Source organism: Argiope bruennichi, chromosome 9, assembly GCF_947563725.1.
Source record: "Argiope bruennichi chromosome 9, qqArgBrue1.1, whole genome shotgun sequence".
NCBI lineage: Eukaryota > Metazoa > Arthropoda > Arachnida > Araneae > Araneidae > Argiope > Argiope bruennichi.
This window is the reverse complement of record NC_079159.1, coordinates 104,294,051-104,311,684: the sequence shown is the minus strand read 5'-3', so window position 1 is coordinate 104,311,684 and position 17,634 is coordinate 104,294,051. Positions and strand designations below refer to the sequence as shown.

At 31.4% G+C, this 17,634-nt stretch overlaps 1 protein-coding gene across 4 annotated transcripts in view; it reads left to right on the top strand.

Moving 5' to 3' along the window:
• Nucleotides 1–17,634, top strand: part of LOC129984583 (adenylate cyclase type 2-like) — a 150,767-nt gene that overhangs the window by 101,424 nt on the left and 31,709 nt on the right. For all 4 annotated transcript variants that reach the window (XM_056094502.1, XM_056094499.1, XM_056094501.1 and 1 more), the window contains exons 5-13: nt 2,501–2,656; nt 4,254–4,399; nt 6,117–6,228; nt 6,520–6,647; nt 9,490–9,648; nt 11,707–11,848; nt 13,602–13,694; nt 15,538–15,596; nt 17,407–17,490. In XM_056094502.1, coding sequence (XP_055950477.1) covers nt 2,501–2,656; nt 4,254–4,399; nt 6,117–6,228; nt 6,520–6,647; nt 9,490–9,648; nt 11,707–11,848; nt 13,602–13,694; nt 15,538–15,596; nt 17,407–17,490 — 1,079 coding nt within the window. The remainder of the gene's footprint in view (nt 1–2,500; nt 2,657–4,253; nt 4,400–6,116; nt 6,229–6,519; nt 6,648–9,489; nt 9,649–11,706; nt 11,849–13,601; nt 13,695–15,537; nt 15,597–17,406; nt 17,491–17,634) is intronic.

Below are 17,634 nucleotides of genomic sequence, written 5' to 3'. Positions count from 1 at the left end.
TAGAATTGTGTGTCTGTTCAAATTAGAATTTAAGATATCATGTTTCAAAAAATAGGCTCATTAGCTCAATAAATATTATTTAATTAATAATGAGTGTAATATGGTTTTTCTCACTGAAATGAGTTTAAACATATATTAATAACTTACTGTGAAAAAACTGGATTTTTAACGTTAAAATTTTAAAAAAAAATCTTCAAGTGTGTACGTACATCTTAATTGACCATCAATCTCTCCTAAAAGCAATTGAGCCTTATAGATGGAAGTAAATGAATTGATAAAGTATAATGTTTGGTATTAATTCAGTATATATCTTCTAAAACAATTTTTCCTGTAAACTGAAAATACAGGAAAACTAATAATTCTGATTCATTCCGCATCACGACAAAGGCAACAAAGAAATGCAGTGTCTCATCTTTGTTAATGATCTTAAAATATTATCGTAGATAAATTATTTAATATACTATTCAGATCTTTTTTCGGCATTTTTAGTTATAGAGCAGCATATAATAGATATCAAATAATGGCCGAATACAGATAGTGGCCGAGACATCCTCAACAAAATGCAGGCGTTGTATGGGATTCGACATCTTCCGTCGATTGTCGATGTTTTGCTAAAAAGGAAAACGGTAATGTCACAATTCGTGATTTATATCGGCTCAAATCAAACAAAAATCAAAACCATATAAATCAAAAGGTTTTATAATGTTCTTTGTTTGTTTCCACAATTCTCGTTAATATCTATTGCATTTTTATGCCACTTGAAATTGCACTTCTATTGTCTTTTTTCAGGAAAGTTAAGTTTAATATCGACACTCACTTTTTATTCGAATTTTACTTATACTTACTCAAACCGTTCTCCAATTCGTTAAAGCAGTGCATCCAAGTCTTCTTCTACCTGCATAGAAATTTTCATTCATTTTTTGACATCAAAGAAATTGCGAAAAATTTTAATTTTAAAGCCACTGATTTAGAAAATGAGTGAAAGTATTAAATGGCGAAGGAACGACTGACATTAAATTAGAGGCTTCGCCTCTAAAACTAGGCCCAGCAATGATTTTCTTTCTCTCATGAGAAATGTGAAAAAAGTAATATAAAACTAAGATTTAAAATGATTGATATTTGTTCGAACATCCCAAAGAGTACCAAAACCAAGATCAGCTGGAAACAATAGACATATCATCCCGGGCTAGAAAGAGTGAAAATCCCTTGTACGCTTGAAACTCTAAAAGAGATAGAGAACCTTTTAGATTAAATTTCATCATCGCATAGATATATTCGACGTTTGTTTATAATTTTAATTTAGCGTCACGTTTTGTAACTATAAAATTAAAAAAAGCTAGCTATTATCAGTAGCATGAAGTTACATTAACTCTACTAAGCATTAACCTAGTTACATTACTTGGTTAATATTGAGTGGAGATGCTATAAACTGAGATTCTATCTGGTATTTAATCTTTGTCAATAAAGATACAATTAATTTGTTTTACTTAAGCGTGTTGCTTTTTTAAGTAATATATATACATTGAAATTTTGCTTAATGAGCTAATGTTAAATGTTAAAGAAATTAATTCGTTTAACGAGCGATGTTTCGCAGAAAAGATAACATCATGGCGTTACATGCTGGATTGATTTGTATCAACGCTTGTTTGAAGAGAACCCATATATCTACGTTTAAGAAGTTTTAGCCTAATAGCTTTGTTGAATGCGATTCCATAGTGTTTGAGCAAGTGCTTGTGGAGCATTAATCGACCATATTTTGTCCCTGGCCAAGTTTATGGGGCTAAAGGTGGACAGAAATGACATCGATGAGTTAATGGTAGAACATAACCAGAACTATTCAAGAGCTATTGCATTCTATATCACAGTAATAAGCTGCCGGGATGATTTTGTCAGGACAGTAGAAAATAATAAACTAAATAGAATTACAGTATTTCACTGAAATACGAATGCTGGAAGCATAGAAAATTATAGCATTATATCTTGAGAAGTATCACTCTTAATCGGCCAGTAGCTATGTGTTCTACAAATTCATTTAACGATGATGCTATGTCTTATTTTCGTCAAATTTTGAAACGTAACCAAAAACAAACGATTTTAGGCAATTTTCTTGTAAAGAAAACGTGTATTAATTATAAATACTAAATTACATTAATATTTATCAGTTTTAAGTATTTTTTCAGAATTGGAAAACGCGTTTTCCAATTTTGCGTAGATTCCTGCGTGGAAAAAAAACTATGCTTAACAAATATTTCGCATTACGAATAAGATTTGGGAACGAATTATGCTGGTTAGGGATATTCCACTGTATATATTCAAGTTATAGTATGAAGTTAAAAAAAAATACTCATTGTATCTTATTTCTCTAAAGATAAAAAGAAAATCTTCATAATGATGTTGAAACAGGAATCTTTCGTAACTCAAAGAAATATACTTCGGTTAGGAATATCCAAGCAATAACTCACTTGTCGACTCATTTTTGCCGTCATTTTTTCGTTTCCAGAACCAGATGTTGGCTGACGTCATCTTCTACGTCACAGTGGCACTATTGGGATTGTACATCCGGTTCCTCATGGAGTTCACGAACCGGAAGGCCTTTTTGGACCGAAGAGAGTGTTTCGAGAGCAAATTCCACCTCCAGTACGAGAAAGATCAGGAGGTAAGCGAGTCCCTTTGTATGCTGATGGATCTTCTATTTTTACTTATGTAATGTAAACCGTCTGTAGTGTTGATTCAGCCAGCCGGGAATGCCTCGAGTGTTTCGTGTCAGTATTTCATAACTTTATAGCTTTTACGCCTGACGCGAGAGCAACAGCACGCTCGGGAATAAATAATGGTCCTGTTTTGAATAATCGAAATCGCTTTTAAGCTGTTGATTGACACGTGATTTAGATGTGCGATGTTCCAAACTGCTCATCTTTGGAGCCATTGTAAAAGGTTGGAATCGAATGCGTTGTTTCGTGGCAAAAAAGGGCTTCTTTTTCTGCTTTGACATTCCCAGTCGTTTCAGCAATCATCTTGTATCGCAGATTTATGAGTGTTCTTTGTATTAAATTTGGAACATATTGGAAGTGGAAGATTAATAAACCACACTGATAAGCTACTTTTAAGAATCAAACTCATTCACCTGGAATAAAGTATGTCAAGCCTTGGGCGTATCAAACCGTACGAACAGATCCGTTCAATGTAACAGAATGTAACAAAAATATTAATATTTTGAGCGTTTTTGCTCTCTTCTATTTAACTTGACTTGCTTAATGCATGTAAAGATGGGATTTTATAATCAATTTTTCATTCACTTCCTAACGTACCAGAGTTTTGAATTTTTTTCACTTGTGCATTCTTTAGGATGATATATTTTAACATTTTCAAAAAATAATTATGTATTAATTGCTTTTTTGAATCTATCAATTAAGTTTTCGGATTAATTGAATTAATTTGACGCCATATGTTAATGAATGTGGGATTCTATCAATTAATTTGATTAATTGGATTAATTTAGCGCCATCTGGTAATGAATGCGAAATTGTAGAAACTAATTTGATTAATTAAGTTTTCGGATTAATTACATTAATTTGGTGCCATCTGGTAATGAATGCCAGAAAGTCTCTCCTTTATAACGATGAAATATGAAATATATTAAAAACTAAAAATTGGAAAATAATAAAACTGAAGGTTTAAAAAACAATCCCCCTTTTTTTTTAGTATACTATATCAAATCAGGTGGTCAAACAAGTATCATAACAGCCTGCGTCACTAATTACAATATTATAAAAGATAAGGCAAATCAAATATCATATGATCAAAAATGCCTTAAAAATTCATGTAAAATTAAAATATTGTAAATGTGATTAAATTTCAATTTAATTAAACTATTTATAAGAGTTCTTCACCTTGTATCTTACGGAGGTGAACAATTAAAAATTGAATCAATTCGCTGGACTGTATGAGATAAAGACAAAATCGTCTCCCAAATCCTTTACTGTGTAATTGCTCATTGCCGTACTCGAAGATGTGATGTCCTTTCTATAAGAAATACAAATGACTTTAAAATTCAGTTGATACGACATTTTAACTTTTAACACGTGATAACGCTTTCATTCTGCCTGAACACAGGTTACAGGAGCAGAATTTTAGTTCGTAAATTAATTCATGGAATGATAACATGAAAACCGGGTTAAACATGGCTTCCATGGCTTCAACTTCTGAATCAAAATCAATTCGTTAGAACTAAATTGAGTAATCCCCTTTTCCAGGACCGTCTTCTGCTGAGTGTCCTGCCGAAGCACATCTCCGTCCAGGTGAAGGATGGTATCCGTGACGTCATCAGGAGGATCCATCTCACCCCTATGCCCCAGAGGCCCTTTACAGAACTGTTTGTCGAGAAGCACAAAAATGTTAGGTTGGTGTCCTTTATACTTTGTTATCTCTCAGATTTTAATAACTCACAAATTTCATAACTTTTTTCATTGGGTTTTTAGACTATTTAGTTTTTTCTGGCTTATGAACCAGTATGTAATTTTCCGGTTGAGAAATTCATCCACATCACAGTGGAGTGTTAAAAAGATCAGAGATAAACTCATTAGAACTCCTAAAGATAGCAATATAGAGTTATGATTACTGCGGCAATAATATAAAATCTTGATTTTTAAAAAATGACTCAAAAATTTGTTGCATTCATGACAAAATATGTAGGAATCGCAAAGTATGACAAATAACTCGAAACATAAATAGCTGCTATTTGATTAAATTTTTGTTTTCTCAATATTTTCTCTTGTTGTTAGAGTCACGCATTTTAAACTAGGCAGCTACTTTGGTTCACTAGATTCCAAACCAGTCAATTAAAATATTTTTAGACCAATTATTAAATAGATAAATTTGTAAAAAAAAAATACAAATTCTTTGAATTATAAAATATTAGAATTACAGTGTAATTTTATTGTTTATATTTCAGGGAATTATCACTTTATTCGTCATTTTCCTGATGTGCATACGGCGTATTTCGCATGTCTTACTATGATTACAATTAATACATTTATTTTGGTTGATAAATTTGTAATAATGCAATAAAGTTTGGTATTGAATACTCAACTTAGTATTCCATATTTCTGAAGTATTACAAATAATATACATTGTGTTTGGGCCTATTGGTCAAAACTCCACATAAGAAAACACTTCAGAAACAAGATTGCTTGATTTTATCGTCTGAATGCTGAAAAGATATTAATGCCTAGTTTGTTTAGATAATGAATTTGATCATACCTCTAAAGGTCGAGTTCTAATCAGTAGTTTTTCTGTTAACTGACCTCCCAGATTTGTAAAATCAAAGCTATTTATTATTTGTAGAGTGCTAATACTTGCTATACTTATAAATACTAGATTAATACTTGTGATATTTATAAATACCAGATTGTTAACACTTGTGATACTTATAAATACCAGATTGTTAACACTTGTGATACTTATAAATACCAGATTGTTAACACTTGTGATACTTATAAATTCCAGATTGTTAATACTTGGGATACTGTGGCTAATTATTGTTGCTTCACTCTCTCTCACTTTGAAACCCTAAAATACTATATCATTGCAAATGAAATGCTGTGAACGAAATACGGTTAAAATTTTGTTTCCTGATAGTTTTACAATACTGTTTTGCATAAATTTAAGTATTTTGGTAAAAATTGAAGATACCATCCAATTTTTAGTTTGTACAGAAATAATTGTTATAACACTTTGCTTATCTAGCAAGTAAGTTTATTGTTTAATTTCCTTAACTCCATAAATTTCGATTTACATGTACCAAATTGGAATACATTTTTGAAAATATAAGGAAACAAAACTTAAGTTGTTTTAAAAATTATAAAGATTTAAGTAAAGGCTACCTATTTGAACAATTCTTTTTTGAAAATCCTCTTATATTTTCGGATTCGATCTGCATGCTTAAATAAAATACTGGATTTAAATAATGTAGCAATAATATTGGGATATTTGCCTTTCAGTTTTCAATAAAATAAAGATTAATTCTTAAGAATTAAACTTTAATGAAATGAGCAGGAACAGATAGATGAATAATAATAATAATAATAATATGAGGATTCTTACCTATCTCATTTCAGCATTCTGTACGCAGATATCGTGAATTCTGTGGCCCTGACGGCGTCGCTGCACGGCAATGAGCTGGTGGAGACGCTCAATGAGCTCTTTGGCAGGTTCGACGACCGAGCCGAGGTGAGCCATCACATCTATCTTATTCTTAATTTCCTTTCTTTCTTTACATGAAAAAAAGTGGGAAATAAACTCCGTTCTGACTAAAATAATCGTTGGAGGGGAAAAATCTTTGAACCTTCGGTGGATTTCTTCACTCAAATAATAATTATTGGAACTCAGAATAAACAGTGCTTTAATGCTAATTTTAACGTGCTAGTTACCAATTTAATTCTGTTTGTAATTTGTGTTGGCATATAAGGAAAAGTTAAGTTGATATAGTTGAATTTCTTTTTTTCTTTTTTTTTTCCTTAGAAAAATTCCTGCCTTCGAATCAAACTTCTGGGAGACTGTTATTATTGCGTTTCTGGCCTTCCAGACGATGACCCGCGACACGCTGACCACTGTGTGCAGATGGCTCTTGACATGATCGACATTATTAGGTAAGAGGCCGTTTTTAAACTGGGGTGAACATTTTTCTTCACAGATTGCCAAAAAGATACAGAAATCTTCCTGGGTAATAATGATTATAAGAAAAGCAAAGAAACTCGATTCCTTCTCAAGAATAATTCGCAATGCGAAACCACCCAAGTAAATAAAACCAGGTGGGCCGCGGTGGCCTGGTGGTAAGGTCTCGGCCTCGGAAGCGGAGGGTTTCAGGTTCGAGACCCGATTCCACCGATAAACCGTCGTGTAAGGGGGTCTGTTGCACGTTAAATCCGTCATGACCAAACGTCCTCTTGTTGGTGTGGCGTGGTGTGGAGAGGGGGGTGCCAGCTCAGGTGTCGTCCTCGTCATCTGACCGTGGTTCCACATTTCGAGGTCTGTCCCAAAATAGCCCTAGTGTTGCTTCAAACGGGACGTTAATATAACTAAACCAAACCAAACCAAACCAAATAAAACCAGGTAAAATAAACCAGAAAAATAGTTATAATGAGAAGATTAATTACTGATCATGCAAATATAATTTATAATATTCTAGTCACAAGAGCGAGATTTAATTATAAAATATTTTTTATAATTCTATTGAAATGTGTTCGAGTGTCCATTGGCCTTATTCTTCCAAATTCAGATTTGAGCTCCCTTTGCCATACATACCAGTTTACAAACATTCCTATTTCTTTTCTTTTTTAATTTTTTTATTTATTTTATATTTTAGTTTATTTATATTTTATTTTCTAATTTGTTTCCTTCCTTTCTTTCTCATAACTTTACTTCCATTTTATTTTATTCAAAATTTAATATTTTTTGTAACGTGTATAGACTATGGTGCTTATGCTCCCTCACCGTTTTATTTATTTATTTATTACTTCTCTATTTTTATGTCCATTATATCAGCATATGTCTTTTAAGGAAGGAATGTTCCTTCATTTCGCCATTGTTAATGGTACAACTATTTTCACAAATGCATGGCAAATTTGAATACAGCAAAATCGTCAAATAAGCATAATGCCGCTAATTAGTCTTCTGAAACTAAGGTCATGAATTTTACTTAATATTCTTTTGATCCATAGCCAAGACAGAGATCCATTGATAAAGAATAAAAGGCAAGAGACGTATTTGTAATAAAATTAAATTTACTAGCTTTTTATTTTGAATGTGAGGCGAAAAGTAAAAAACGTGACATCAAACACGTGGCAGATGAGGCATTTTGTGGCTCTAAACAATGCATTTTATGATGTCCTCCTTTTATTAAAAGCATCGATTCAGTTTCACATTTCAATACATTTTTAAGTTAACACTATGCTAATATTTCATTTTAGATTAATTTTTATTTTAATAACTATGTGAAAATGAATATTTTTTTTTATTTATTATTGCTCATGGCAGCACGGAATCCTAATTTATATATATACCATTATTTAAGTAGACTCTCGAGGTTACATGTATTGAAATAATTAAGTGAACCTGGTCTGGCCTGCCTCACGAAGATCTGCTTACCAGAAGGGTGTCAGACCTTGAAGGTGGAAGGAGAGAGAACCATTATTTATTTAGAAAGGCTTATAGTCATTGGAAGAGTATGGGCGGTGATTAAGAGCGCACTTCATAGCTCATTTGACAAAAATAAAATATTTACATTAAATAGTAAACAATTCAATTCTGGAGTCAAGAAACGAAGTTGAAATTTACACAGAAAGCAGTAACACACATTAATATAAAAATAATATCACACTTTCCAAAGGACGGAGGATATAGTATACTGTCCAGCAATGTCAAACAACCTACAAATACCTAAAAACCCAAGTGAAGCAATTATACAAAATTATTAATAAATGAATGACTTAAATACAAAGTGAAAATGCAGAGCAGATCTAGCATGACAAAAACATAAAGAAAACACCACTAGGAAGATAAATCAAGAATATGAGCAGAAATGTACAGAAATTTTTAACAATTAAGTTCCTACACGAAAAAACAACTAGAAGCTGTGCCAGAATAATAATAAATAAAACAAGACTGCAAACAAACCAAAGCACTGACCCATCATCCCAGGCTCCTCTGAATTTCATCACGAAAATCTCTCCAGATTTCACAAATCTTCCTCATCATCCTCAACGAAGTATTGTTCCTGAATACAATTAAATGAACCTAATGAAACGGATAGGAATTTGATAAATTACAAGCGAGCTAATATTGTTCTAATATTCCTTTATTAAAAATCATTTGTATTAGCTGAGAAATCGGGTCAGAAATTCACCTCTGCGCCAGATTGGATGTAAATAAACTTTAAAAATCACATCAAATAATTTCATTCATTGAAAAACTTCTATTAATAAGCAAAAAAAGGGCCACTAATATTCTGAAAAAGGCTTGGGTTTCTATACATAATAAAAAGAAATGGGAGAGTATTTTTCAAAAATTAAAAGCACTTCACGCGGAAATTATAAATAATAAAAAATTGTTCTTAGGATGGTATGAATACAATAAATAACTATTCATCGAGCAATTTTATCATTTTGCAGCTACAATAAATCTATCCCTTTAATTTAAAATGATGTGAAACGGCTTAAAGATACTTTTTAAACAAACCATAATTTTTATTTTTCCTTTAATTTTAAACCAAAGTTAATCTTAACTCGTGTTTTATTGAAATTACTCCGAAAAATTTTTTAAAAAAGGGGCTATATCCTGATTTTAGATAACTCCCCCCCCCCAAAAAAAAATTAGAGAGTTTATTGTCATTTTTAAAATTTGTCCATATATCATATTATAATTTTATATTTTTTGTTCTTTTGAACTGGAACTCGCTTTTTTACATTAATTAATTTAATTATTTTATTGCAGAAAGTTTCGCGAAGAAACTCGGGTGAACGTCGATATGCGGATTGGCGTTCACAGCGGCAAAGTGTTGAGCGGCCTCCTGGGACTACGAAAGTGGCAGTTCGACATCTGGTCGAGAGATGTCACAATCGCCAGTAGAATGGAACAGACGGGTAGGCCTGGGTGAGTTCCAATCCTTTGTATTCTTTTTTAATGAATTTCAGTATCATTTAATAAGCCATTGGTTTCTAAGAAATGAAAATATAAAATAAATATGAATTTCTGCAGCTGTTTATGTAATGAGTTTGAATTATTTCAAGGACATTAACATTCATGTTAAAGCACATCTATCCATACTTCTGTAAAGAAATACTACACGAAGCGAGATTTTTCTCTCCTCGATTTATAATTATAGCACAAGATATTTAGCTTCACAGTATAGAAAAATAGATTGAGTTTTTAATTTTAACGACCTTGACGGATTCCATCCTAAATTTGGCATACCAAATTTCATATAACCTCGTTCTATTTGATTGATTGTTGATTGAGTTAATTAAGTTCCCATACATACGGTCAGACGGATGGACATTCAACTCATGGATGGGCTTTGATCACAATTTAATTCTGGAGATAAAACAAATTGTCAGAGTTTGCCATTTGGTTTTATTTCGTTATTATGTTCTAGAAAGAAAATGCATTGTAATTCTCAAAAAATTCATTGGTGAAATGTTCACGAATTACCATATTTCAGATTTCCCCGAGTCAGAAAAACACGTTTTTGGAATTCTAATTATTACTCAAAAACGCTTTAAACGAGCTGGATGAAATTCAATCTATGATTTTTATACAAAATTAGATTTCTTGAAATTAGAAACTAGAACGAAATCCATTCACAGGAAGTCTACCTATCCGAGTACAAGCGAACGTGATAACTATAAAACTACAAGAGTTAGATGGATAAAATTTGGTGTAAATTTAACAATTAAAATGTAAATCTCTTTTTAATTTTGAGATAAATCCATTAAAAAGTTCGGTCTGTCGGTCTTCATTCTTATGCCTGTAAATACGATAACTCAAAAACATTATTGACGTAGATAAATAAAATCTGAGATGTAATTGTGTTACTGAAATAGTAAGTCTATATCAAATTTTTATTTTAATCGGTCTAAATCATGTGACAGCTTCTGTTGTTTTCTTTACTACAGTACGAAACATGAAACACCCATGTGCGGGAATCTAAAATTAAAATCTCGTAGCACTCATGGCTTTGCCGAAGATTCTCAATTTTTAAGGAAGGGTAGAGGGATAACTTGTTTTTAAAATTTTGTGAAGACCTGACAACCCCTCCCGAAGTTGAGCTTTATGTTCACACGCAAAACGGACGAACCATCAGACTTCCCGTTGACAGATTTCATACAAAATTTGGTAGTAGATATTGGCAATGTGAATATAAACACCAAATGCCAAATTGCCTAGCTTTAATTTTCATTCTAAAATTAAAAAATCTTGCTCCCGCTTTTTTTTTAATGTTTTTGGCGATATTCTGTGCGAAGAAATAAAACTCTATGCTCATAAGAATGGAATATTAATTTTCCAGAGTATTGGATAACTTGAAGCTAAAGAAATTCTTGAAACGGACGACATGGAAAGATAAAACAAATCCCACTAATATACATAAAACATGATCATTTATCGTCGAATAATATTTCATAGACAATAGTGATAATATTAATATAGGTCGGAATAATATATTAATAATAATTAATACATTAAAATGATTATAATATATTAATAATGTACATAATATGGAATAATTACTATTGGGGTTCAATGGACATTAATAAGTGTCATAAACTCTCACATATCACTTTCAGAAAATTAATGCAAATTATAAAGCCCCAAAATAAAAGTTTTTTTCCCAAGAGTTTTCGTGACCAGTCTGTAAAAAAAAACGTTTTGCAATGTTACTTATTACATTATGTTTAAGTTGTACGTTAAAATTAATGACATGGATAGTTTTATTATATACTTGAATCTTAAGAATATGCTGCAGAACTGATACTAAAAAATAATTAACGTTGGATGGCCTTATGTAATACCTTATTTACATCAGTACTGACTTTCAAACCTTAAACAGTTGTTTTTTGTGGAAAATTTTAATATAAATCTTGCATTGAAAAGGAATTGTGTCATTTAGATCTTCTGTAAAAAATCATGTTTCTTTAATTATGTACTTTTTAGGTGTGTTCACATCAGCAAAGCTACAAAGGACTTGTTGAAAGGAGAATATAACATTGAACCACACAATGGTAATATCAGAGATTCGTACCTAAGTAAACTCGACTTAGAAACTTTCTTCATATTGCCTTCCAAAAAACAACCAGTGAGTTCATTTATTTATACTTCTATTTGTAAATAGACCTAGCTCTAAAACTATAAAAATTACAATTTTGACAACCTTGCTATGTTTTTTTTTTCTTTTTATATCACAAAATACTTCGTTTCCGGATTTTGATTACTTTTCCTAGATAATCTACAGTACTGTTATGAAATTGCACAATACAGCTATTAAGGCACTGATGTCACTTGACAGGCTGACTTATCAAGACTTAGTCACCATCTCTGCGCACATTATCATGTGTTGCAGGTTGCTGATGTTCTTCAGAACAAGTCGCAAATTCTGTTTCTTACACATATGTATAAGTGTCAACCAATGAGATAATGTAATGACTAAGAAACATTAAAGGGAAATGGAAACCATAGGATTAATTCTTAAGTTCCTTAACCAATGTTATTCAAAATTTCGAAGTATGGGCATTTTAGCTATGAATAACTCGTTGCCAATAAGTTTGCTATTGAAAATTTTCCTCTAAGCGATGTATGTAAAATGTATGTTAACTTTGTTAACTCTAAAAATGTATTTTAACTTTCGTTAAAACTCTTATCTCCATCATAACTTATTTTTCTGACAACTATAAATTATATTCATTATATAAAATTTAACGTTTTATCTTTGTCCAGCAATGTTTTATTTAAATCATATTTTAACTTTCACGGATTAATTCGATTTTTATCTTCGACGAGCAAACTTTTTATTGAGAAAAAAAGATTTGTAGAATTCATCTTGAGTTTTACATAGCTTGTCTTTCAATGAATCTTGCGCCATAAAACTTTAGATTTATCTGACCTCACAATCCTTCTGGTAGACAACCAGCCCCCATGTACCTGGGACTGAATTAGACTTCTGTCTTTGGTACTATGCGACTGTTGCAAGGTTATTCTGACTAATAGAAAATGTAGCACTACCCATTTGTACCGAAAACTTGATTCGTGATCATATGAAACTAATTAAGTTCTCGAACTAAATCATATTGTTACAAAATTTTTTTCTTCTACAACAAATACCGCCACTCAATTGTAATTACTCAGCGCAGCACATTTAATTACTATAGTTCAGCAACTTGCTTGCTTGCTAATCCTCTAGTCTTTTTACTCGTCGGCGACTACGACCACTCTCACACACACAATTTCCGCCGATACACACACCTTCTTCCGCTACACACGACACGACTTCGTAGCTTCTGAGTGCCCGTCTTTTATAGTTCCGGGAGGCGGAGCTAGAATCTTCTGACCAATCAGGGCGCATCTGGCTGTACCTCGGGTCTTACTAGATGGATCGTGAAAGTTCTCGAACTTTCCGGTATTATCCATTTAGTCGCCAAACTCGCCAAATTTATCGCCAAGTCGCCAAATGCTCGCCAAGTCTGTCGCCAAGCTCTAAGTTCATTGATCTCAGCACGTACAGGACCGATCGTACAACGGTCTTTCTTACGATGACTCTATTCGTGTCGGGTAGCAATATTATAGGTTCGTAACAATATGAAAATAGAATTACTTTTTAGAACATTCTTTGAAGAAATCTGATTATGCAATTCGTAATCCTTATTGAAAATATGGCTTTGTCTGTCACATTTAGCTTCTAGTTAACCCATAGAACTATCTACTGGAGATCAAAGTTCGAATAGAAATCCGAAAGAATTTACTGTGTAGTTATTTTTTGCTTTCAGCCAATGTTAAAAAAGGGTGCTAAAATATTGTTATTTGAACTTATTTTGGCGTGTGTTTAATGTTTTCAGGTGAAAGAGTCGTTGTATATTCCTGCTCATCTGGAAAAGAGCCCTGCCCATGGGCGCCGTGTGTCTTCAATTAATCATGAAAAAATACAAAGAGTAAGTTTGCAGTTGTTGTTTTTTTCAACCGTTTAATCGTAAGTCATGTATATGTCGTTTTCCTATTTATTCAAGCATTTCCATGCTTAAATAAATAAAAATGTTTCTTTCTGAAATTCTCTAGTATAATATTTGAAATTTAAACATTTTGAATGATTTATTGATAACCTCATAGTGAATAATAAAATACAGAATGAAACAAACAAGGAAACGAAATTTACATCCCATTTTCATAAAAATGTACATTGGAACAATAATTTGCGTTTTAAAATGTCCACGAATTGCATAATTATTGGCGAAATTCCAATATATTCTAATGTTTTAATCAACGTTTTAAAGATTTAAATTGGTTATTTTTTAACTTTTAATTAACATTTTTAAAGAATAAATTTCATAAAAATTCTTTTTAATTACGTTAAAAACGCAAAGATTAAGGTTCTTGTGAAGTGAAATTTCATTCAAATTATTCTTTTTTGAATGCGGAAGGTATATTTTGTTTTTCGGTAGGAACTATTCATTTTAAGAATTTTTCTGATAGATGGATATTAAAAGAATTTTAAAAAGAACTAGATTATAATAATTAGTTTCGAATACCATACGTTACCTAGAAATCAAATCAAAAAGGAAAAAAAAAAACTTCAATATGATGACATTTTTATTTCAAAATCTGTTTAATAAAATAAGACCTTTGAAATTCCTTATATTGATTAAGAGTGTAAGAGTCTCGGAGGCAAATTTCCAACTAGACAGATCCTAGGACCGCTGGGCTGAAGATAGCCTCGGAGAGAGCGTTAAAATAATGTTATTAGCTAGTTACCAAACAAATTTGTGAAACCATAAGAATTCAATATGAATCGTGAAATCTTTAGAAAATATTAAACATTTTGTCAGTTTCAAGCAGTTTATCAACTCTTGTTTCTTTATCTTCATTTGATTGTGACGGGATTTATAATCACCGAATATCTGATTAAATATCGTTGTGTACAAATGTGAATTTTCTCAGTCATAAAATAAGATAAACAAACGTATTCCCTTTCACAAGGTTACTGAAATAAATTATCTTAAATCATTTACACGTTGATAAACTAAAAATGTGCCGAAATGGGAAAGTCAATTGTTCAATTTCTTTTTATAAGAGGGGTTTCATAACATTCTCCCTAAAGCTGCAAAATGTCTAAATCCACTGTTAGGAATATCGGACTGTTTTGAAATGTGATTGATTTATGAAATATCCTTTAAATAAGACGCGAGGCTACCAGGATCAGTGCTTAACATTGGCGATTATTATATTTTAATTTAAATACTGCTTTTTAAGTGTTTGTTTTAAAGAGCAAAAAGAAAATGTTTGTTTCAAATTTCTCTATAACTGATTAATTTTTAAAATGTCTTAAAATACTGATATAAAATTCTTAAAACTAATATTTATAAGAACAATTCCATTCACTTATAAATACTAAATCAAAAACTTATCATTTCAGAACTTGACTGATAACTCTACGAAATGAATATTGTTAGTGTTTAAGTTAGATGCAAAATATAAAATTTTATCCGTTATATAGTCTATTTTATTCATAAGTAGCTAGGAATAAGAATCAGAATCGAATGAAAATTGAAACTCCTTTTTAGTAACTTTTAAAAGGAAATGAATTAGTTTTAAGATATATATTTGAAAAAGATTTATGATTATTCTTGGATTTAATTTGAAAGCTTTTTCGGTCACTTGCTATTAGCAATAAACTCTAGTGTAAGTGCTAGAAATATTTTGATCAAATTTCTGCACATTTTTATTTCAATTAGGTGTACAATCCTTTTCAAAAACTAAGTATTTCAGTTTTCTTTTCAGAGACAGTCGAATGCTGTTGAAGTTTTAACCTCACGGAGACGCACTGTTTTGGGATTCAGGTAATTACATACGATAATATCTTAATATATTTACTTTACTTTTTATTTAAAATATTAGGTTTTGCTTACCTTTTCCTCTTCTAGGATTTTTGTAAATAGCTAGTAGCTAATTTTTCTATATCTGTATAGATTTGTCTTTTTTAAAATTCAAGATACGACTTGAATCACTTTTTTATCGATTGTACAGAGGCTATACCGTTAATATTTTTGTATATGTATTAGATACAAAACTATATATATCCTGTACCCTTAAACCGTTAAAACTCGGTTCTGTTTCTCTAAATTAATCCATTTGTTCTATTATCACAGCAGACAATTTCATTTCCTTGTCTAATGATGTTTTAACCTAACTTGGTTGCGAAATCTTTTTTTCTTTTTGGAAGAAAAACAATGAAACCTTCGAGCAACCTTGCTGAAATTAGCAACCTTTGTCTTATTCATGCGCCTCACTCTTATCAGACATTAACTCACTAATCCACTCTCAGTTCTAGACTAAGATTTTAGATAATTAATGAAAGAAGACAAAAACAATAATTGCAAGGTTAATCTGGTTATTTTCTGTGTTGTCTTGAAAAAAAGGTAAAAGTATTTCCTCTTTCTTCTGCACAATCTTCATTTTCAAAGAGTGGTGAAACATTTTATCCAACCGCAATATAATTTTAATTAATCTAACATAATTCAACCATTTTTGCCTGCAAATTAATTTATTATATGAGTAAATGGCTTTAAAAAAGCACAGTTGTCCTAATCAACTCCCTTTGCTAGGTTTTTGTTATTTACAGTTGCTTATTAAATACGTAGATAATGAAAATTGAAAGCATTTTGGAAATTTTGGTTATTTTAGCTCTGAAGTGCTTTGCTTCATTGATCAAAACATTTTTAATCAGGAGTGGGCAGACTTTTCTTGGGTACGGGCTACTACTAAATTTTTCAAAGTGTTGCGATCCACCCAGTGGCGTAGGTCTACAATATTTATTATAACAATAATAAATACGGAATATGTACTTACTTACATAGCTACAAACATACTAATAATAGCAAGATTAGCTGCAAATATAATAATATCAAATAATGCATTTAATATCGAAAAACTCAAAATACATTAAAAAATAAATCATTTTTATCTAAAGTTAGTTCTCGTAATTACAGTTAGAAGAAGACTTAGGCTACATACTGACCACCAATCTTGAATATCTAGGTTTATAATTACTAACTGCTAATCTTGCACTCGATTCTAAATGACCGGCTGTGAGACTGGAACGACATGTTGTCTTAAATAAATTCATAGTTGTTGATGCAGATTCACACGTTCCATCGTTGTTAATGCAGATGTAGGTAGAGCAATATTAAATGATATGCAACATTTTTAAATTAGGATATTTTACTTCGTCCATTAGATTCCAAAAGTTATTCTTGGGTTTTGAACAACGTGCTTTTAAAATTATCCCATTTTGAAGGGGAAAACTTTGCTTTTCTCAAGAAATAAAGAGAATATAATATTCCATAAATGTTTCTTTTAGTATGCGCTTCTTAGGTCTTAATAAAAACAGTCACCCCAAAATGTCTTGGTAATCTACGGGTCGATCGTGATGGACTTAATGCCCATTCCTGGTTTAAATCGTTGATTTCTGAATACCTGTTTGTTGATAAGTAATAATCTGGTGATAAAAAAAATTTCTACCTGCTATATTCTAAATTTCACTTCTTGCATAATTTCCTGCGGAAAACATGAATCAGTATAGATCAAAATTGTCGTTCATTATTCCACGGACATTTTTCTTGAACTTCATAACTCATTTTTCTCTTGCAGCCTGCTTCACTTCCACCAGATGGTGAGTCAGGTGAACGAATCGATGGAGGACGCCATTGATGCCATGGCTCTAAGTAAGAAAGAGTACGTTTCTAAAGGATTCAATCTTTTGCGAAATATGCCTTTTGTCTATGCCATTTTTTCTTCTGATTTATTTTTCTTTCAGTATTTTTTTCGTAAATTAACTGATTGACCGTTTAAAATTGATATGCTTAAACAGTACATAAC